The sequence below is a fragment of the Anas platyrhynchos genome, chromosome 13, assembly GCF_047663525.1.
Source record: "Anas platyrhynchos isolate ZD024472 breed Pekin duck chromosome 13, IASCAAS_PekinDuck_T2T, whole genome shotgun sequence".
Lineage (NCBI taxonomy): Eukaryota > Metazoa > Chordata > Aves > Anseriformes > Anatidae > Anas > Anas platyrhynchos.
The window spans coordinates 7,988,515-8,008,223 of NC_092599.1; the positions used below are offsets into that span (position 1 = coordinate 7,988,515).

At 41.5% G+C, this 19,709-nt stretch overlaps 1 protein-coding gene across 2 annotated transcripts in view; it reads right to left on the reverse strand.

Moving 5' to 3' along the window:
• Positions 1 to 19,709, reverse strand: part of PTPRG (protein tyrosine phosphatase receptor type G) — a 397,752-nt gene that overhangs the window by 99,386 nt on the left and 278,657 nt on the right. For both annotated transcript variants that reach the window (XM_027467840.3, XM_027467841.3), the window contains 2 exons: positions 12,332 to 12,398; positions 217 to 374 (listed from right to left, as the gene is read on the reverse strand). In XM_027467840.3, the coding sequence (XP_027323641.3) occupies positions 217 to 374; positions 12,332 to 12,398 (225 nt within the window). The remainder of the gene's footprint in view (positions 1 to 216; positions 375 to 12,331; positions 12,399 to 19,709) is intronic.

Consider the following 19,709-nt stretch of genomic DNA (forward strand, 5'->3'; position numbering starts at 1 on the left):
ATAAATCATTGAAAGGAAACTAGGTTTCATGTTGTACTATCTTCTTAAGACTGATGGCTCTTGCTCAGAAACAATATTACTGAAGAAAAAAAAATCACCAACACTTCCTTTTTTGTCAACAGAAACTTTTTTGTTCTCAAAATTAAAACATTGGGTTTTGAAAACACTGTCTGAAAGAGAGCAAATCAAGAGATTCCATGGACAAACTAAACACACCTGATGGTAAGAAATGGGAACAGGCTTCCGAAAAACAATCCACTCCACGATTTCGCTGCATGGAGGAGTCGTCAGGGAACCTGCGTAGCGGTAGTAACTCCCCAGCGATGCCGGCAGAAGGTCCCTCAGCACAAAGGGATCCAGAAAGGTCTCCTTCTCTGCGGGGGAAGATTGACAAGTAAAATTACACTTTATTTTTTTTTTACGTGTCTTTAAAACAGACATCACATTGATAGGCAGCCTAGCAAGGTGTAATGGCAACAACATATTTTATCATATATATATATAATGAAGGATGGAAACACCCTATCAGGAAGTCTCTGTAAGAGTTGATGTGTTGATTATTATAAGAGCAGCCAAAATGCTAGTCAGTCCTATACTGCTCCTATTTAGAAGGCGTGCAGGTGTGAAATGCCCTTGTTATCCCACTGCTTTATGCTAGCACAAAAATAACACCGTATTCAGTGGCTTCAGCACTCAGTAAATTGCTCTTCAGCTTGATGGCAGTGAGTGTTTGTCAGAGCCTCCAGGGAACAAAGCTTGGTCCCAACAGTCCTGCTCATTGCTGCCTGACCAAAGAGCACCGGGTCGCGTGCACGTCCCGTCCCCACCAGCAGGGAAAAGGGATGCAGGAATGCAGTCAATCCCTCTGTGGGCTGCCAAGATGGCCAAGGCAGTGGCCAGCCAAAAACGTCTCCAGGAGCTGCCAGGGTTGAACCGAGGGGGAGGGCAGCACGGCAGCAGAACATCTGTAAAGCCAAGCTCCGGCTCAATGTGGTATTCAGAGCAGCATCCGGACAGTGCCTCTATGGGATTGCCTGCACCCAGCCACACGGGCAATACCAGGGCTGCTGCTGGATGCAGTTGGCACAGCACCACAGATGTGTCTCAGAGGTAAAAACACTCTTCCTTCTCATCCAGAAAACTCCTTCCTGCGGTCTAGCAGGCTGGGGGATGAAGTCTTTCCTCCAAGAAGGCTCCTTGAACAGCCTGAAATGCAAACCTACGCACTGAAAGCATTTAGCTTCAAGTAACAGTGACAAGCTGGTAATATTTAACACTGTGAAGAAAAATAAATAAATGAAAGGAGGAAACAGCTGCAGGCAAGACAATTTCCCTGCCATCCCTGAGTATTTATCCTCTGCAATTTATGTTGACTCACAGGCCGAAGCTCCCTCTCAATCTGTGCAAAGGTGCTCACTGCCTCAGGGCATGCTGACACGCGAGGCTCTTCCATACATCGCAATTCTTCACTTTTTATATTCTTCATGCTTCAAACCCAAGCCTACCTTCAGCAAGCAGGAACTCTTCTCTTTCTGCCCTGCCAGAGCTGCTAAGCAAGTCTGCAGGGTGCGGAGGCGGGCAGGTTGATGACCAGCACACACACCGTCACCAAGTCAGAAGGAAATGAATATGGGTGAGGTCTGCAGAATCCACTTCCACAGACCCCACCGTTTTCTAGAAGTCTTGATTAAATCAAGAGGTTTGCCTATAGCTCTGAACAGCAGCATGGTAAACAAGGGGATTCTTTTCCTCCACTCCTGCTGCAAGGTGCAAATATATGATGTTCTCCAAACGTCTTCTGTTCTTCTGCACATTATCAGCAGGCACGGAAACTTTTTGCAGCCTTCGGTGTTCCAAAATATGAGTGATTCTATTCAAGTCAAAGTACGCCACAATTTCTTCATTAGCAATTTCTCTCCTAATCCAAGCAGGTATGAAGGACTTTTCCACCCACAAGAAGGAAAGAAAGAAGAAAACACATTTTCTCTTCATAGCCTATCTTCAGAAAAAAGTGTGCTTAGATAATAAATAGTAAAATATATATGATTGGCCAAAGTTCAAAGAGAACTAATCAAGAAATCATAATCACAGCAAAAGGTCGGATTTAATTTGATTTCCAATTAAAAACTCATCGGCTTATTTTTATACAGGAAAAATTGGTTAGAAAAATTGCAAACTCAGTCAGAGGAGTTGATTTTGAAATTTAGCAGGCATACAGCTCAGTTCCAGAGCAAAATGACATGTTTCTATTTAAGAAACTCTCTCTCTGTGGAAGTCGAGCACAGAGTGGACTGCTATGAATCTGAAAGAGTATTTGAACATGCAAACATCCTCTTCACGTTAACAGCCAATGACTATAAATGAAATAGATGGGAGGTTCGGGACATTTTGAAAACAGATTTCCCCTTGTATCCATTTTTACTGAAACATTTATGAAATAAGCTTTCAGTTACAATTAATTTAGCTATTTTTAACTTTTATAACCTTTTATTTAGAATGATGGAAACACTTAAGATGCTGGCCAAACATTCCCTGGAAATCCTAGAATACAGAGTATCCCTTTATCAAGGAATGACAGGAGAAAGAAGCTCATTTTACACTTTCAAGGATTTTTGTGCCATATGCTGACAATATTATATTTTAATAATTAATTGTTCATCAAAGGAAAAGATGAAGAACAGGGATGCTAAATTCAAAGTTATTCAAATTGCAAAAATGAATAATGCATGACTTTTATATTAAACACACACTGTATTAAGTAGTCTACATTTCATCCAACTCTGTCTTTCATTTTTAAACATTCTGAACTACAATATGAATAATCAACCAAGGGAAGCTTATTTAGACAGAGAAATACCTTATTTGAATGCAAACTGGAAGTATCCGACTATGATTAAATTTTGGTTATCAATTAGGAAGGTTTCTTTCCTAAGCGTTTGGAAAGTTATAGTCAGCTGTGGAAAAGACTATTTCTTGAGGAAAAAGTAGCTTTGCTAATACACAGTTTAAGTAGGACAGGGTGTACTCTATCTAATTTTTCATGGCTACAAGCAATGCTTTAAGTTTTTGTTAATGAATTCCAAAGATTAAAATAAAAATTACCTATAATTGGATTAAAATGACTATTAAAATAGATGATAATCAATTGATTATGGTTTAATAACCTAGTACTTTTGAAAAAGGATTATTCATTTATATCACTTCCATCTAGATGCACGGTGTACTTTTAGCAACTGGAGTCACAAACAGCTTCATGACAAGCTTAAAGAAAAAGTGACTTAGAAATTCAGGAGTTTATCTCCGGTATATCCCTTCAATATCATATAGAAACAGAAAGTGACATGAAATTATGTTCCTAAGAGCTTGAGACAATTTTGAAAATAGGATTTGAAAATCAAGTCACTTAAAATTTCATCCTTAAATCACTTACTATTGGTGGTGAATCTGTAAAAAAAATCATTTGCAAGCTAAGCAACAACATTCACTGAATACAGAAGAAATATTTTGTGTATGTATATGCACACGAGTGTGTGTGTATTCACACTAACATTGCTACTACATTGTAAAGAGCAAAACTGGAAAAAATATTAAACCTTTCTGCCCTGTTTTCCACAGCCAGCTCCTATATCCCATTTTCCTTGCTTGGGACTGGGACGAGTTTTGCCCAGAAGACTGGGGACAGACTGAGCAGGGTGAGGAGTTTACAGGAGGGAGAAACCAGACAAGGCGGGGAACTACATGATCTTCTGTGCGAGAACGAAAACCAAGACAAAAAATAACAAGAGAGCATTTGCTGACAGGTACTAAGAAGAGAACTGGCAGACAAAAGCAATAAAACATCAGTGATAACATCTCTGTTGACCTGCAGATACCTGTGAACCACTGCAATGAACGCTGCAAAAGCCGCCCGTGAGCCACCTACTTGTTCTTACGTGTGAACCAGCCTCACACCTGCTCAGGCTCTTCTGCTGCTCCCTGTCCTACTCTATCAGCGCCAGAGCACAGCCGTGCACCCAAGCAGAAAAATAAACAAGCAGGAAATCGGAGCCACAGAGATCGGGACCCTAAGGACAGGCCTCAAGCCACAGAGCATTCCTCTGAGAAAGCAGCAAGGAAAGCATTGCGGTGGCTGCCACGTCCAGGCAATGTGGACTAGGACATCCACTGAGATGCCCCTCTAATGCCACACAGCCAATTTTATTGACAGTCAGCAAACAGGGAGCCCTTGTTTACAGCACCAAGGCTCGTAGAAACGCGTTCACTCTAATATTTCCACAGGAAAAATTATCAAGTGCCACAGATTCACTGTTGACAATTAAGACAATGAATGTGACATTTAAACTACTGAGTATTCCCCGGCATAAAAGCACAATATGGTATTTTAACTTGTATTCACAGAAAGGAATTAGCAGTCAGCTGGTAATGTATCTGACTTTCTGACACAACAGTAGTGTCTACCTCTCAGTTTTTGTCCCTGAATAGCAATGAAACTGAAACAAGCCCACATGGGCAGACCACACATTATGCTTCCACATTTGCCTGCAAACCAACAGAAAAATTTGCATTCGAGTTTTTAGTTTTACACTAATGCAGTAGGAAACATATTTATGTGACACATGCAAACTCTCTTTGGCCAATTTAGGTGGAGAAACAGAACACAAAAATGTAGGACTAAGCAACCTATGATAATACCTGGATGACCAAGTATCTGTTTCAACAACATCAGGTGTAGTCTCCCAACATTACTTTTGTTTACTAGACAAATAAATACTTTTTTTTTTTTAATTATTATTATTATTTTTTAATAATCCAGTCATACTCAGTATATTCTTTGTTTGGACTGGTAAATCTCCCCACTACTTTGCACGAAACCAAGGACCATTCTTTGCATAACCCAACCCGAAGTCACAGCACTCGCAGGCACACTTTAAAGAGCTGACCTATTTACACTCTGTATTTGTTAAAGCATCACCACATGTGAGCTAACACCGAGCTGTGCACAACAGTTTTCCCAGCAGAGGAAAAATCAGATCTTGAAACAGATACTGGTGGCAGATCTCCACCAAGTACTGCAGTTTTCAGAAGTTGATGCCAACAAATATTATATTGCAAGAGCTATCAGTTGGATATTTCGACTTCAAGGACTGACTTGCTAAAAATAAATTCTCTGAAATGCTGGAAGGAGATAGCCCTGAATTTTAACCGAATCACTGTGGAATAGGAGGGTTCTTGAGATATTCAGGTAAACAGCATCACAACTATCTGTGATCAAACCCCTTTTCAAATCCAACAGGAACTTGGATCGGAGATCACAAGCAAATAACTATATGCCAAGTCCATTTATATCTCATGGAATGCTCTGGACTTTCATCATGCGTTTCTGTAAGAAAACAGGAACTTGGCTGCATTGAAAACAATATCTTAAAATGAGCTTATTTCCAAAATTAACGTATGTGCAATGCCTGATAGGTGGAAACGTTACCCAGCTACACTTTGAATAACTGAAATCTGCAATACCAATATGAAGAGCTTTGAAAGTCTCCCAAATTTGTTAAACAATGTTACTGCCAATTTCATTTTCACAATGAGCCAAGTCATTCTAAAGCTTCTGCATTCAAACATCAAAAAACAAACACACAAAAATAATCAAAAGGACACCATGCCACACACCCACTGAGCCAGAACTTCCAAGATAAAGCAGGCTGCACACCAGAGACAGGGACCAGACACTCTGTGGTGATGTTAAAGATGAGATTACAAATATTATATGTTACTTTAATTGAAGAGATCTTCAAATGAGTACTTGCTGTGTAAATCCAGTATGAAGAGCAGTTTCTGCCAGACCTCCGGACCCACTCTAATTCTTGTTGCTTACTGTACAACTATTACTCTCATTTTTATTTTATTTTTTTAAAGACTACATCCTCTTCTGAATAATGCAAAGAACATGCATGCACAGCATGGCAGAGAGGAGGGGAATGAGAATAAACAGTCTTTACTCAGGAAGCCTGCAGTCTCATTTAACCTGGGACAATTGGTGAGTGATACAAAGAAGAGACGAAAGAAAAAAAAGTCTTCCATGGACAAAAAAAACAAACAACAAACAACAAAAAACACAACCTGAACATTTCCATGGCAGGTGCCAGCCTCAGGCTTAATTTTTCTCCTTCCCTCTCTTAAAAGAGATTAAGAAGAAAAGGTTTAGCTGGGGAGGAAGAGTCTTAAGTCTGCAAAGAAGTAAAAAAAATAAAGTAAAACAAAATTGGAACCTTTAATGCTTAATTACTGCTGATGCAGGGCTTTGGCATAACGGCTTGTTTCCATTCCGGACTGGGATGAGACTTCTCCAGGTTTCACAAAATCTATCCCAAGGCAGAGGTGCACATGAAGTCAAGGTGAGAGGGGATATGGAAACTAAGAAATACAGAGCAGGCACCACTGACTGGAGGAAAAAGAAACTGAGAGGAGACCTTCAGAGGGGCAGAGGATCCCTGGAGAACGCTGAACCCTAGCACAGGCAGGGTGAAGTAAGGCAGAGGTGGCCAGAGGAGCGTGTCCTTTTCACATCCTCCGGTGGAGCCACAGCACAACTGCACCTTCTCAGACTTCGACGCCCCTCTCTTCTCAGCAAATTGCCTCAAAACCCACCAGCAAAGCACACAACTTCTCCCCCGTCCCCTGTGCTTTGCTCACATTCATCATTAACCTGAATGCAGCCACATCTTAAATTTTGAGTTCTTATTGCTGCAATCTTCTTTTTGTTAGCCTTAGTTTTTCTGTGCAACGTATTAATTATATGTCAGCTTGCTGGTCTGTGCTCAGCCATGACCAGCACTGCTTTCCACAGAGCAGACAGGTGAAGGACCAGAGATTTCTAAGACTTCCATCATTTTTTCTTTTAAATGATGCAGACCCCTGCGGCTATGCACAGAGCTGCCCTATATAAAGGTGTGAACTTATCACCTCTGCTCTCATCTTCATTTCCCACTTCCCTCCTCCTCGCCTTTGCTCCACAGCAGCCGTGTCCTGGCCCCTTTCACACGGCTACTCTGACTGTGAACACAAGAACAGATCAGAAAACAAAAGAATATACCCAGATCATCCCAGAGGAAAAAAAAAACACAAACCACTCTTCCACATTTCGTTCTCAGTTCAACACATCGTGCTGCTCTTCCTTTGATGGGCTTCCTTGTTCCAAATTGGGTTTCTGCTCTCTTCAAAGTTTTGCTTTAAAAGACAAGGTCCCACGGCAGCACGCCTCACCCTCACCCCTCTCCCCTGCCTTTCTTCTCTGCAACCCCTGATATTTGGTGCAGAAAGCAAACAGCTTGTCAGGTGGCATTATGGTTAAAGTTAAAAACAAAAGAAAAAACCTGTCATGCTGCTAATGGTGTTTTCTTGTTATTATGCCTTCTGGTGTGATAGATCCACAGGGTAACTAACACTGTCTGGATTGCTTCCTTTTTCGTGCTGATTTATTTTAACAGGTTATTCACTGCCTTTTGCCTAGGACAACTGGAGAGATGCGTAGCATATTTATTTGCTCCTTTTTTGGTTGTTAAAGCAATTCAGTTTCCACTGTATTTTGGTCTCCCCAGTAGCCCCTGAAGCTTTGGTGGTCACCACTGACCTGCCGCAACACCTCTTGCCCACCTTGAGGGAGACCCAAGATTTTACTCTGCTCCATGCTGAGCTGAAGTTAAGGCACTTTGATGATTCAAAGGCAGAGGGAAAAAAAAAAACAAAACACAACAAAAACATAAGAATGTTCCCAAACTCCCTTTTAAATAAACAAAGGCATCCCTCTACCCAGCACCCCACCCCACGCTCGCAAACAAGCAACAGATGCCATCGATTCACTTTGTACCTATGCTTTTGATCTGGCTGCACCTTGATTTTCACTGCTCGCTTTTGACAAGGAAGGGAATAAGAGCCCCATCTCTGTGACATTAATAGAGGCTCTTCTGCCGTGGTAATTTATTTGTGCTTCGCTAATAATTTTCTGCTGATCTGTGTAGGTTCTTGTGACAGTCACAGAGAACAGGACAAGTGACAAAACACGGTTTCCATCACCGTGAAAGGTTTGCCACAAGCCTGGGGTAGCACAGGCTCCTGCTCCTCTGATAACTCCTTGCCTGCGAGGTGAAAAGGGACTGAGCAGAGCATCCGTGCCCAGCCTGGGCTGGGAGAAATAACTGCTGCACAGCCTCCTGCACCAGGCGCTGCCTTCAGGACTGAAATCAGGGAAGGAAACACCTTTTAGTGCCTTTCAGGCAGCTGGAAAGAACAAGGAAAAACCATCTCTAAGAGGCTTACGCACAAAATGGTACTAAAAGGGGTGAGCCAAAGACAGTGGAGGTGAAGAAAAGCAATGTTTCTGTGTAATAGCTCCACCCTGTTAGGTGCTCCTCTGAGATCTTGCTGAAGCATGAGACAGACAAAAGCTTTTGTGGCCATTTTAATGCAAATCAACTGTGTAAGACATAACCTGGCATTTCATGTCTCTCCAGTTCCCCCAGGGGTACGATTGCCCTCCCTGAAGCCCTGGGAGCCTGCTCAGCCCTTGCACAAACACAGCTCTGTCCTGCCCCACGCTCCTCTGCATCGCAAGGGAGGGCGAGAAGCAGAAAGAGGCTCAGGGCACCCAGGTGAGCACACCAGCAGCAAAACAGAGGCAGAAAAGTCTGATTTGCAACACCACGACTAGGCCCTGTGTCGTTTGTTACTCAACCATGCACCTTCAACGAAGGACGTGCATCATCCCACCAGCACCAGCACAGCTGGAGGCTCTGTGCTGGCAGCTTCCGCGAGGAGAGCAGCGTACGAAGAGGAGCTAAAAAAGACCCCCAGTGGTTAGAGCTGAAAGACACTGGCAAGTCAGCGTCAGAAAAAGCACATCACACCCGCCTGTGCTCCATCCCTTCTGCGGAGGGAGGACGGCGTGCTCCCAGCTGTCAGTCTCCAGCGGCTCCGCGGCAGACGCGTGCTCGCCGCGCGCTTCGCGGCGGGGAGAGCAGGAGTGAGAATAGCAGGCACCTCGCTGGCGGGAGGTGTGACAAATCCTTGGCAGAGCACAGAACCGAAAGCAATTTTAAAATCAGCAACAGGCAGCTGACAGCTCTGCAAAGAGCCTCCTCGTCGTTCGTGTGCCTTTACAATGCTCTGTGCGGGCGGCCGCGGGAGTTTGGGAGCAGCGGCGTGACAGGAACGTACTGTTCAGCAGGAAGCTGCGGGGCAAACCCAAAGGCGTGATCGTCGATCCAAACTTCGTCAGGGTGTTTGGGACCTCACTGGTTTCCCTTCCAGCTACAAAACTTTAAACAGTTGCTCATGTAAAATTAAGCTTAATGGGACATTAAGATTCTAGAAAATTACGCCTGGAAATGAGGAAATAAAGTGAACTCTGAGTAGTAACTAAGCCTGTATTGATTTTTATGCGTACGTTTCTCTGTCATTGTTACTAAGCTGCTGACACTGTGAAGGGCACGATTATTTATGTTCCATCAAATTAGTAAGTAATTCAAATCCCTGACAAAATCTCAAGCAAAAATTGCTTTCACTTCTGCAGAAGGGCCTTCTGACACTCGGACTGTTTGCCTACCCTTAAGAAGTGCACTGTAAAAATGTAAGAATTCCCCAGAAAACTGAAATGCTACGCAAGAAAAATGAAAAGTGAGATCCTCACTCATCAGTAACACCCTTACTTGGAACTGAGGGGTGTTTGAGCTGCTGCCATCACAGGGACAGGGCAGCGGGGCTGCTCTGCCATGCATGGTGCAGAACTGAGTCCCCATATGGGGACAAGTCTTCAAGTATGGCAAGTGAAGAAATGATGACTGTGTGTGTACAATTTCCTTCTTGAAAACTGAATGATTGGGAAGGAGTGACCATGCAGCCCAAACCAGCAAGGATGCTTTGCTGGTCAGAGGGAGAGAGAGATGGAAAAAGAATGAAATCTTACAGAAATAGGGGCGTTAAAATGAGTGCATGGCAGAAGCAGTGCCAAGGGGCTGATGTTCTTTCCAGTCAGAGGGTACGTGAGCATTTAAAAGCAAGGTAATTATTTCAGCATTCATATGTATTCTTCATTTCTACAGTGCCTCTGTATTGTCATGACCACCTAAAAATAACGTGGGTGTGGAAGAATTATAAAATGCAAAGAAACTTAAGGTTTCCATTTTGCTTTTCTCCAGCTTCTTTTGTTGGATCTTTGCTTGATCCAGCCACACTGTCCAAAAACCACATGAGTCCTCCAGTGTATTTCAGCCAAAAAGTCCGTTGTTGCCTTAGGGTCCCAGCTGAATGCAGCCAAATGGAAGGCAGGACGAGTCTTTTAAGATAAATTCATAAAAATGTGCTCACATAAGATGTAAGTAAATTACATCAAGAAAAGAAATGAGGGTGTCTGGAATTAAAGCTCACATCTTTACTATTATTCTACATAATAACATTAGAAGAGAGATAGGATATAAGAATTCTTCACTGAAGCGTTCCACCAATATTTAAGTTAAAGAGAACAATTTCTTTGAACAACTACTTTGCAGGAGGAAATTCCCTTATGTTACCCACCAAAAGAGCCTTAGAAAAGGCCTTTAATCAGGGCCTTTGAAACAGGAAGGAAAGCAAGATTTTCCTCTTTTTCTTCCTTAATGTTTTTAAAAGGAAACTAGCTATTGAAATATATCAAGCGAATTCCTTTACTTGAAACACTAGTACCCTTCTGTGCATTGTGAGCAAAACAAAAATAAACGCCTTTTATCCACCCAGATTTTGCTGTGGGTAGGCAGCGCCAAGACGGACTAATCATTATGTGGTCAGAGAAATCACAACCTCAGGACCGTGTCACATCCTACCCAAACAATTATTTTTGGGAATGGAATAATACTCTTAGGAGGCATTGGTGTGATTATCCGCTACTGGCTATTACAGCTGCAGCAGAGAGGAGCAAGAGACGGAGCAGAAAAAAAACACGATGAGATGGCTAAAATAGCATAGAGCTTGCAGGGGGTAGTGTCTTGAAATAGCAGGCAGGTAGAAAACAAAGCTAAAAAGAGATCTTGGTCCAGTTAAATGGCAGCTTGAGTTCAGTGTCAAATTACGCAGCCACTGAAAAATCTTTGCAGCCCAACTGGTCCTCACTTTATTTTTGCTAGCCTGTTTTGCTACCCAGTGGGAGCTAGATAATAACATCTATTTTTGTGGAAAGCAACAGTTTTTCAGCTGTGTGTGTTGTTTTTATCTCACAGCAGAACACTGCAATTTATAAACAGCAAAACCTATGGAAAATTCTCTAAATGAAGGACTTTATGGTATGTTATCATTTAACCCCTATTTTTCACTTCCATTGGATTTATTAGTGTTCCCAGTTGCAATGTTAAATGACTCTGAAAGTAGGGCAATTAATCCAAAATCCTATTTGTTTTAATCTAACACTGTCAACTAGTTTTAGGTTTGCAGTCAAGAGAAAAAAATGTTTGTTAAGCTCTACAGCACTAGCTAATGTCTAAAGACAATCCTCTGAAAAGGTGCAAAGATGTTTTATCGCAGCACTATAGATGGGACGGAGATTTATTAGAGTACCTAGCACCATTCCAGCAGATGCCTTTTGAATTATAATGAGATTATTAAAACTTTACAAATCATTATATTAAAACCTGACAAGAGTACTTCTGGAACCGGAGCATCTTGATGTCATTGCTAATGATGCATTACCCGTGATAAGGCTTCAGTAAAATTCCTCAGTAAGAACTGGTTCTAAAAGTATAAAATATATTAATATTTATTTCAGTACCTGCTTTAAGTTCAAGGATAATAGCTTTATATGCATCAGAACAGTCGAATGATCCTATTTATGTCAGCATTAGAAAGATGTTCATCTGCTGCAAAGTTTAATTAATTTTCACAGATAGTTAATTTTCTGTTTCATTATCAGCTCCCTAAATTTGAAAGACAAATAATTTATAAACAAATAGAAACTTCAGAGCGGAGTATTTTTAGAGCAAACAGAAGATAAATAGCAGGAGTGAAGCATCAGCGCTGCCTTCGAAGTACTAATATGAATGATATATTGTAGTAGGTTTTGATTGATAACTTACGCGTTCTAGAGCGTCGACTGAAAAGAAATAAATTGTTTACTGTTAACCCCAACCCATTTTCAGGTAACAAATGACGACGGTCTTTACCAATCAAATAATGGCTGTAATGCCCTTAGACATCGTGAATGAGCAATGTGCAGGCTCTGCATCCTTCCAGGGGTGACTTGATCCTCTAAGGACAACATTCCTGCCCTTCTCCCCTTCCCAGCAAGAAGAAAGTTTAAGCAGCTACTTACCGTGATGTACGACGCCCTTCAACCCATGGATAATGGAATCCAGTGCTGGATTGTCCCTCTGACTGACCTACATGCAAAGGATACAGGATTGGTTACATCTATTCTGGCATCAGACAGAACAGTCTCAGTTTAATCTTCTAAAGAGAAAAAAAAAAGATGTTATCTAACAAGCTGCTTAGTTCTCACATTTACAATGGCTCTTCACCAAATGCCAAAGATACATGGTGTAATGAAATAAGTAAGGAAGGTTAAATTAAAAGAAAGCATTCTCTGAATTCATTAAAACACCAGCAATACTATCACTCAACAAAACCTAAAAACTGTTTTTTTTCTCCAGCTACTTCTCCTTTCATAAAGGAAAACTGCTGTGATAAACAGAAGTTATCTCAGAACAGTCCATCCCTTACTGATACGGGAATAAATCTGGTGCTGCCACTGCACCCAGTAGAGCTGGACTCCTTTCAGCCGTAATGCAGTTGGGCCCTGACATCTTTTTGCTATTCATCTTTTTACATTTATTTAATTTAGTGCCGCTTGGACAGGAGAGAAGAAAAAGAGCTACAAGAGAAGATCAAGAAGCCTCTGAGTTTTGAAAATGCAATTGTCTGTACTGCCAGACCCCAAAACTGGTACTCCCACAATATTTCTTCCACGGTTGGCTAACATCCATGCCCTCTGCAACGAAGAGACCCAGCACCAGGGAGAGGAAGGAAAAGCAGCGGAGTACAAACCCTGTTGACCTCCACAACTTCAAATTAAACCCATTAACTACTTGCATAACAGCCACAGAATTTACAACCAATTATTATTATTTTTATTTTTTTAGTTATTTTTAACGTTTTGCATCTTTAGAGATATTGGAGGAAAACAGGCAATTTCTGTGAACACGTCCCATTATCTAAAATACTTGGCAATTTACATTGGGGAAAATAAATACTGGTATGTGCCTCATTCATGTAGTACTTCTGTCTTTTCTTTGCCACCAGTCAGTATCAGAAACCTGAATCCTGTTGGCCATTTTTGGATTGACTGCTCCCAGTACAAATACAAATTGACTGCAGAAGAGCTCCTGTACTTCTGCCTGCCCATGATCTCGTGTCGTGAGGAAAAACAGTTTAAACACTTTCTGCTCACAATTTAACATTGAGCAAAGAAGCGGTGGAGATAAAAGAAGAAAACATGAGGGAAGAACCACTGCCCAGCAGGGAGCACACTGTTGTGTGATGTGCGGAGCTGGCTTGGAGCGTACTCTTAGGATGAGCAACTGCATCACCGACTGCAGCACATCCAAAACTGCATTACTGTAAAAAATAAAATAAAAACACTAATTCTACCTGCCTGGTGGAGGAGAAAACTGGCATCCACTAGCCCAGGTTTCACACCTCTTCCCATCCTTCTTCCCCTTTACGAACAATAAACCTTAGAAACCTCATTATCTTTCTAGTCGACTGCATTGAGGGGAAAAAAAAAAAAGGCAACTTTCCTTTTTTCCTGCTTATTTGGCCTTTGAACCAAGCTGCTATGTTCAGGACACATTCACATGCTCTTGTCTCCAGAGAAAAAAAAAAAAAAAAAAAAAAAAGGTTTGTTTTGGTTTGGAGTTTTAAATGGAAATTGAAGATCCTTTTCTCATCGCAGTACTCCAAGACTCGCAACGATCAGGTAGGGCAAGATTCGCAATAAAATTATGAAAGCAGCAGAAGCAGCTTTGAAATATATATAGCTTAGATGATACTGGCAATAATATTATTAGGCCTGAAGGCTGTAAGCTCTTTGAAGCATGAACTTTTATGTGCCCAAAGGGGTGCTCTGTACATTTTGGACTCTGTATAAATAATAATCACAGTATACTGAACCCAATGACCCACTTTGTAAGTTCTGTCTGGCTTCTGGCAAATCAACAGTAAACACTTTAAAAATGCAGAGCTGTTGGAAGACACGTTCCTGCATCTTTTCCATTTATTCAGGTTTCTCCAAGCCATGGCCACCACTAAAGAAAAATCATTAAAAAAGCTACTAGTTATTTAGCACAAGACTGTAAGAATAACTTACACTGGACTCAAACAATGTTTTATTTATTGCTATTTAACTGTAAGTTGTACAGAATTCTATTTTGTTTGCCTTGTTTTTATCTCTGGTGACAGCTACAATCAGTCCAAAGAAAGCAAATAGATGGAAAGAAACCTAAAGGTTAAAACTCTTCCTTTTGGGATTTTCTGTCAAAGTAGATCAATTCTTAACCTCAGCCTCAGCAGCGTCCTTTAATCTGCTGAGGTGGTATGCCTATATAGATCCATCTAAGCAATCTTTTTGATAACATATTCTGCAAATATGTTGTGTTCTCCAATAGCATGAAACCAAGAGTCATGTTACTTCTTTGGGGGTGGGAAAGCATATGCTCCATGCATCTGTAATCATGTTTTCTCCGAGGGTATCGGGAGTGGGATCTCATGTTTCTCTCAAAAATCTCAGGCAAACAAGTACCACTCATGGAGATGTCAGTTCAGACCTGCTTGGGATATAGGCTTACTTTCCTTCCAGATGCTTCCCCCCTTTTTTCCTTGTACTCGCACGCTGTTCTCCCACATCTCGCTATACCCTTTTCAGGATCTTGGCAAGACCAGTAGAAAAGTGCCAAAAAGTTTTCTCATTTTGTGGAATGGTTCAGAATTCAGAACAAAACTTTTCTTACATCTTTTTTCCTTCAAGTTCTTTAAAAAAAAAAAAAAAAACTTGTTTTTTTTTTTTTTTCCCCTCCCCAGCTCTTTTTTTCTGCCGCTGTTCATATAAAAAAGCAGGTTTCTGAAACCCAGAACGTCAAGTTCTATCCCCAGTGCTGTATGTCTCTGGTTTAACTGCCCTAGAGCTACCATGCTTGTTGAGATCAGAGATTCACCCATACAAGAATCCTGTCTCTGAAAACAGCTGATGCTCCAAAGAAAGGCCAGGGCAGGGGATACCAAAACCTACCACAAACTGTTTTTTTTTCCTGTTATATAATCTGACTTACAGAAGAGTATTTTTTATTATCTTATGGATATATTCTAAAGGACAACAGAAATGAATTCTTCAGGTTGACTTTACACGCCACATTTCTAATGATTTCACATTTCTCAGCTGCAGAGCTGGAGAATGACCATACACCTGTGACTTGGTCATGATGCTTTGGCTTCACCCAACACAGGCCTGCCAAAGCTTTTCTTTACCTGTGAGACAGGAGCAGTGAGATTCTCCCTCCTCCTTCTGGAGGCTAACACAGAAGAAATGTCACCAGTGAAAATCTCTCAGGCAGAGGAATTTCACAGACAAACACAAACCTGTTGTGCTGCTGGTCATGAGTGCTCTGCACAGCACGGATTAATGGGACAAACAGAAAACCATCCTGAAATTGCCCTAAAATACTCGCAGCACCACCACGACAAATGTTGTTTCCTGAAGATGATGCACTCACTCAAGACTGACTAACACTCTATAGGTCTGCAGGAAACAAGATAAATAACGATTGCTTGCATCATTTATAATTGAACCATGTCTGTAATCCTCTTCAGCACAAACAGGTAGCTATTGTGCTAAGTGCAAGGGAAAAATAAACACAGGAATATCATTAAGTAGTTTCCTGTGCTGAGAGCTCTCACCATAGGGTAAATATGGAATGAAGATGACATGAGGAAGCAAAAACTTACTTATCATACCCTCTGGGTGACTTCGATACCTGGTGCACATGCTGTTCTGGGTAGAGTGAAGAGCTTGCCATTAATGCCGTGAATAAAAGAGGCATTTGCAATGTAGGAAAAGGTCATGCACAAGCGACCCCATTCTGCAGTCATAAAACAGGGACGTTCTTCAAGTGAAGTCATGGTGGAAATCATTACCCTAGACAGGTTGCATTTACTTACAGCTCCTGCATCTAATGCGGGGACTGAAAAATGATTCATTCCGCAGTTAACAGCAAGGTTGATCAGTCATGAACTCTATTGACAAGAGCGTTAACACCTTTCAGCAGCACAACCTGTTGTCCCTTTGCTTGCAAGCGCTGTTCCTGCAGCCCTGCCCTCGGAGTTAACAGGGCAGGAGGGACGCCAGGGAGCCAAGCTCTTCCTCAGGATAATGCCAACGATGCTCCAGAGAGGGAAGTTTCAGAGGAGGTGCAAGGAGCACGACGAGGACAGAGAGCCCCACAGCTGGGCTGTGACGTACAGCACCAAGCCACAGTGGTGAAGACAAACTTTATGGACATTACCCTATAAAAAGCCTCTATGTTACCACAGTACTAAGCTCAGCATGTCCTAATGAGTTAAAAACAAGCAAACAAACAAGCAGCAACAAAAGACAGCCCCCCTTCTCTGTCTTTCTCTATCTGTTAAGTAGCCGAAGCTCTCCGCTTGTCTGATCATTTTATGGAACAAACCCAGAACCTCTTAAGTCTCTGATTTCACAAAAATCAGCAGAATTGTAAAGTGTTCAAATTTATACCACATGCTATATAATTTAAACCATATGTTAATTTGTATAAGTAAACCATGACCTGTCTTTCTGCTGGAAACAGTTCTACAAAGCACAAAAAAAATGAGTCTCAGGCAAAATTTTCAAGTTTCATTTTTTACTGAAAATAATTAATAAATAAATAAAAAACACAGGAACTTGAGGTAAGCACTGAGGCAGTTGGAAGACCACACTACTACACCAGACGCAATTCAAAGACCCCTGCCCAGAGGGCAAGACTCGCTCCACTCTCTCCCCCCCCCCATTTCCATTGCGTTGGGTGCCTCTCCAAAACCAGGTTATCCTCCTCCCTCCAAGCAACATGAGAGAGGCTGGGGGATGCACCACAAAACCCTCTAATCATCACTGGTACCAGTCACCCTGCAAAAAGTAGGTGAATATTAATAGCTTGAACAGCTCAAAAGTAAGGAATATGCTTTTCTTTTAAAAATATGTTTAAATAGATCTGCTGTAATGAAGAAAAGGGTGTGGGGAAAAAAGAACAGAAGAAAACCCTTCCAGTCAGAGTGATATGAAATACAAATCTCTCTCTCATTTCCAACTACAAAAAATCTGGCATTTAGACTTATTAAACTGTCATAAATTTGCAGCAACTGCTTTCAAGCTCATTAAATGGCTCACAGACAGTACTGCAAAGCATCTCACAACCAAGGAGAATGCCATAGCCAGCTATATTGAAAGGTGAAATGACATGCATTTTGTGCAAGTCAGGGGAAAATGAATGGCAACAATTTTGTGATACACTACCTGAGCCTTTCCCCTCAGAATAGTGATATAATTTACTTTTCTCTCCCACTGCAACATTTGGCCCTTGACTTGGAAACTAAATCTTCAATCTATCAAGCCTTACCCATCTGCTAAGTAAAATGGCCAAGACAATCTGCATGCCTTGAATTCGATATAGCCAGCTGCTCCCAGAGCGCCGTGGCATTAACATCCAGAGACCATCCTCTTGTGCTGTAAAGGATGGTGTCTGCCAAGGATGAATGACTACATACTTAACCGTGGCAGCTGAAGCCAGTGACAATGGCTGACACAGAGAGAAGCCAATGTGTCAAATTCTACTTTCAATTTCAATGGTGAAAGTCAGGGGTAATATTCCCCCTAACTGCATGCCTTCAGCTCCCATTCAGCTCGCGCTTAAGATCTACAGCTCGCCCGCCAAATACTCAAGTCTCTGAACACGCTGTACAAACAACCAAGAAAAAAGAAAACTGTTATAAATTAACTAGGTTGCAGAGATTAAATTGTCCTGTAGGGTTTCAGGACAATCAACGTGGTTAAACAATTTATTCTCTTATCAGAGCAGTACTGTTGGACAGATGCCAGTCCTCAAGCTCTATGGCAAAGATATTCACTATTTTAGAACAGAAATGAGAAGAATCCCATTAATTCAAACGTTCTGCCACACAATACATATATTTTAACCTCACAGCAACAGGATTTCAAAGAATTCAAGATACAGACAAAAGAAACATACTTTTCTCCAAGGGAAGGTACCCGGCAAATTGCTAGTGAAACCTCAAATTCTCGTCTTTGGGGCCAATTTATTTTAAAGCTAAGTAACAGTTTGGGTAGGTGCTACTCCTAACCCTTCTGAGCAATCACACTCCAATCCTGCATGGGTCGGTGGCTCTACGAAAGGAAACACATCCTGGCTTTGGGTACCCTTTAGCTCTGCACAAATTCCATTGTCTCTCTTCTCTCCCTTTTGAAGCCCACATTGTAAACTCTGGTTGTGGATAAATATCTCATGTCTTAAACACTTCTGAACAAAAGAAAGGGAAAAAAATCAGTCAGATCTGGAATGTAGATGAACAGATAGAGCAAGTTTACATGTGTTTTGGTTTGAAATACAGTAGGATATATTTAATTTGACGTGTTTTTTTTTTTCAGGAGAATTGATGGGTGAAAAGGGATAGTGGACAAAGCTGCAGCACGCTGAGTTATCTATGAAGGCAAAAAATGCCTACAGAGCTCCCAACACGATGATAAGCCAGATTTGGTGCTCTGCGTATTTTTCACCTTCACAAGCACCAAATGATCCAGGAATGATACATTCCTGTTCCTCCACAGATGATAATTTCTTCCATTTTCCCCCCTTCTCCCCACACGCTCATAATTGCACATCTCCCACGGGAGTTTACGCAAAAGGACAAAGCTGGCCAAAAGCCTACAGCCTCGCGGAGGTGAGCTGGGAGATGGAAAGCATTTGCCGTGTAATGAATGAACTGCCCAAAGTGAGTGTCCTGCAGAACATATTTGTAAGGGAAAACAAGAAATGGAAACAGCTCCCTTAATACTTCAAGCTGCTGCTCATGTGTGAAATCAGAGAGAATAACAGGTACCGTACCCAGGCAAGATGTGACACCGAACCTTATGCTGGCGCATGCACTATTTCACACAGATACTACCATGACCTTTGATTTTTTTTTAAAAAATGTGCATTAGATCTAAGCTCACCTTTGCCTACAGCAACTGGTTTCAGGTTCAGTGATTTGAAAGCAAATTCTTTTGGGTTCAGTCTGGGTTTTGGTTTTCAGGTGTTAATAATCCCTCTATGAATGAACATATACTGAAGACACAGAGGTGCATACGCTGGCAGAGATGTTCTTAGATGTTTCATTCACTATGTTGTTTGAAAAGAGGGGGAAAAAAGTTAATGAGTCTTCCAATGATTATTTTAAATAGAATAATGGGTGTGCATTGATCCCTCTAGCTAATTCCACTTTGAATAATATATCATCCTGACTGAAAGCTTGCTAGTGATGTATTAACTTCATATTTCATCACAGCTTTGGAGGGTGTCTACAGTGAGATATTAACTAGCCGTACCAAGGAGAAAAATGCATTTTTTTTTCAAAAAAAAAGAAAG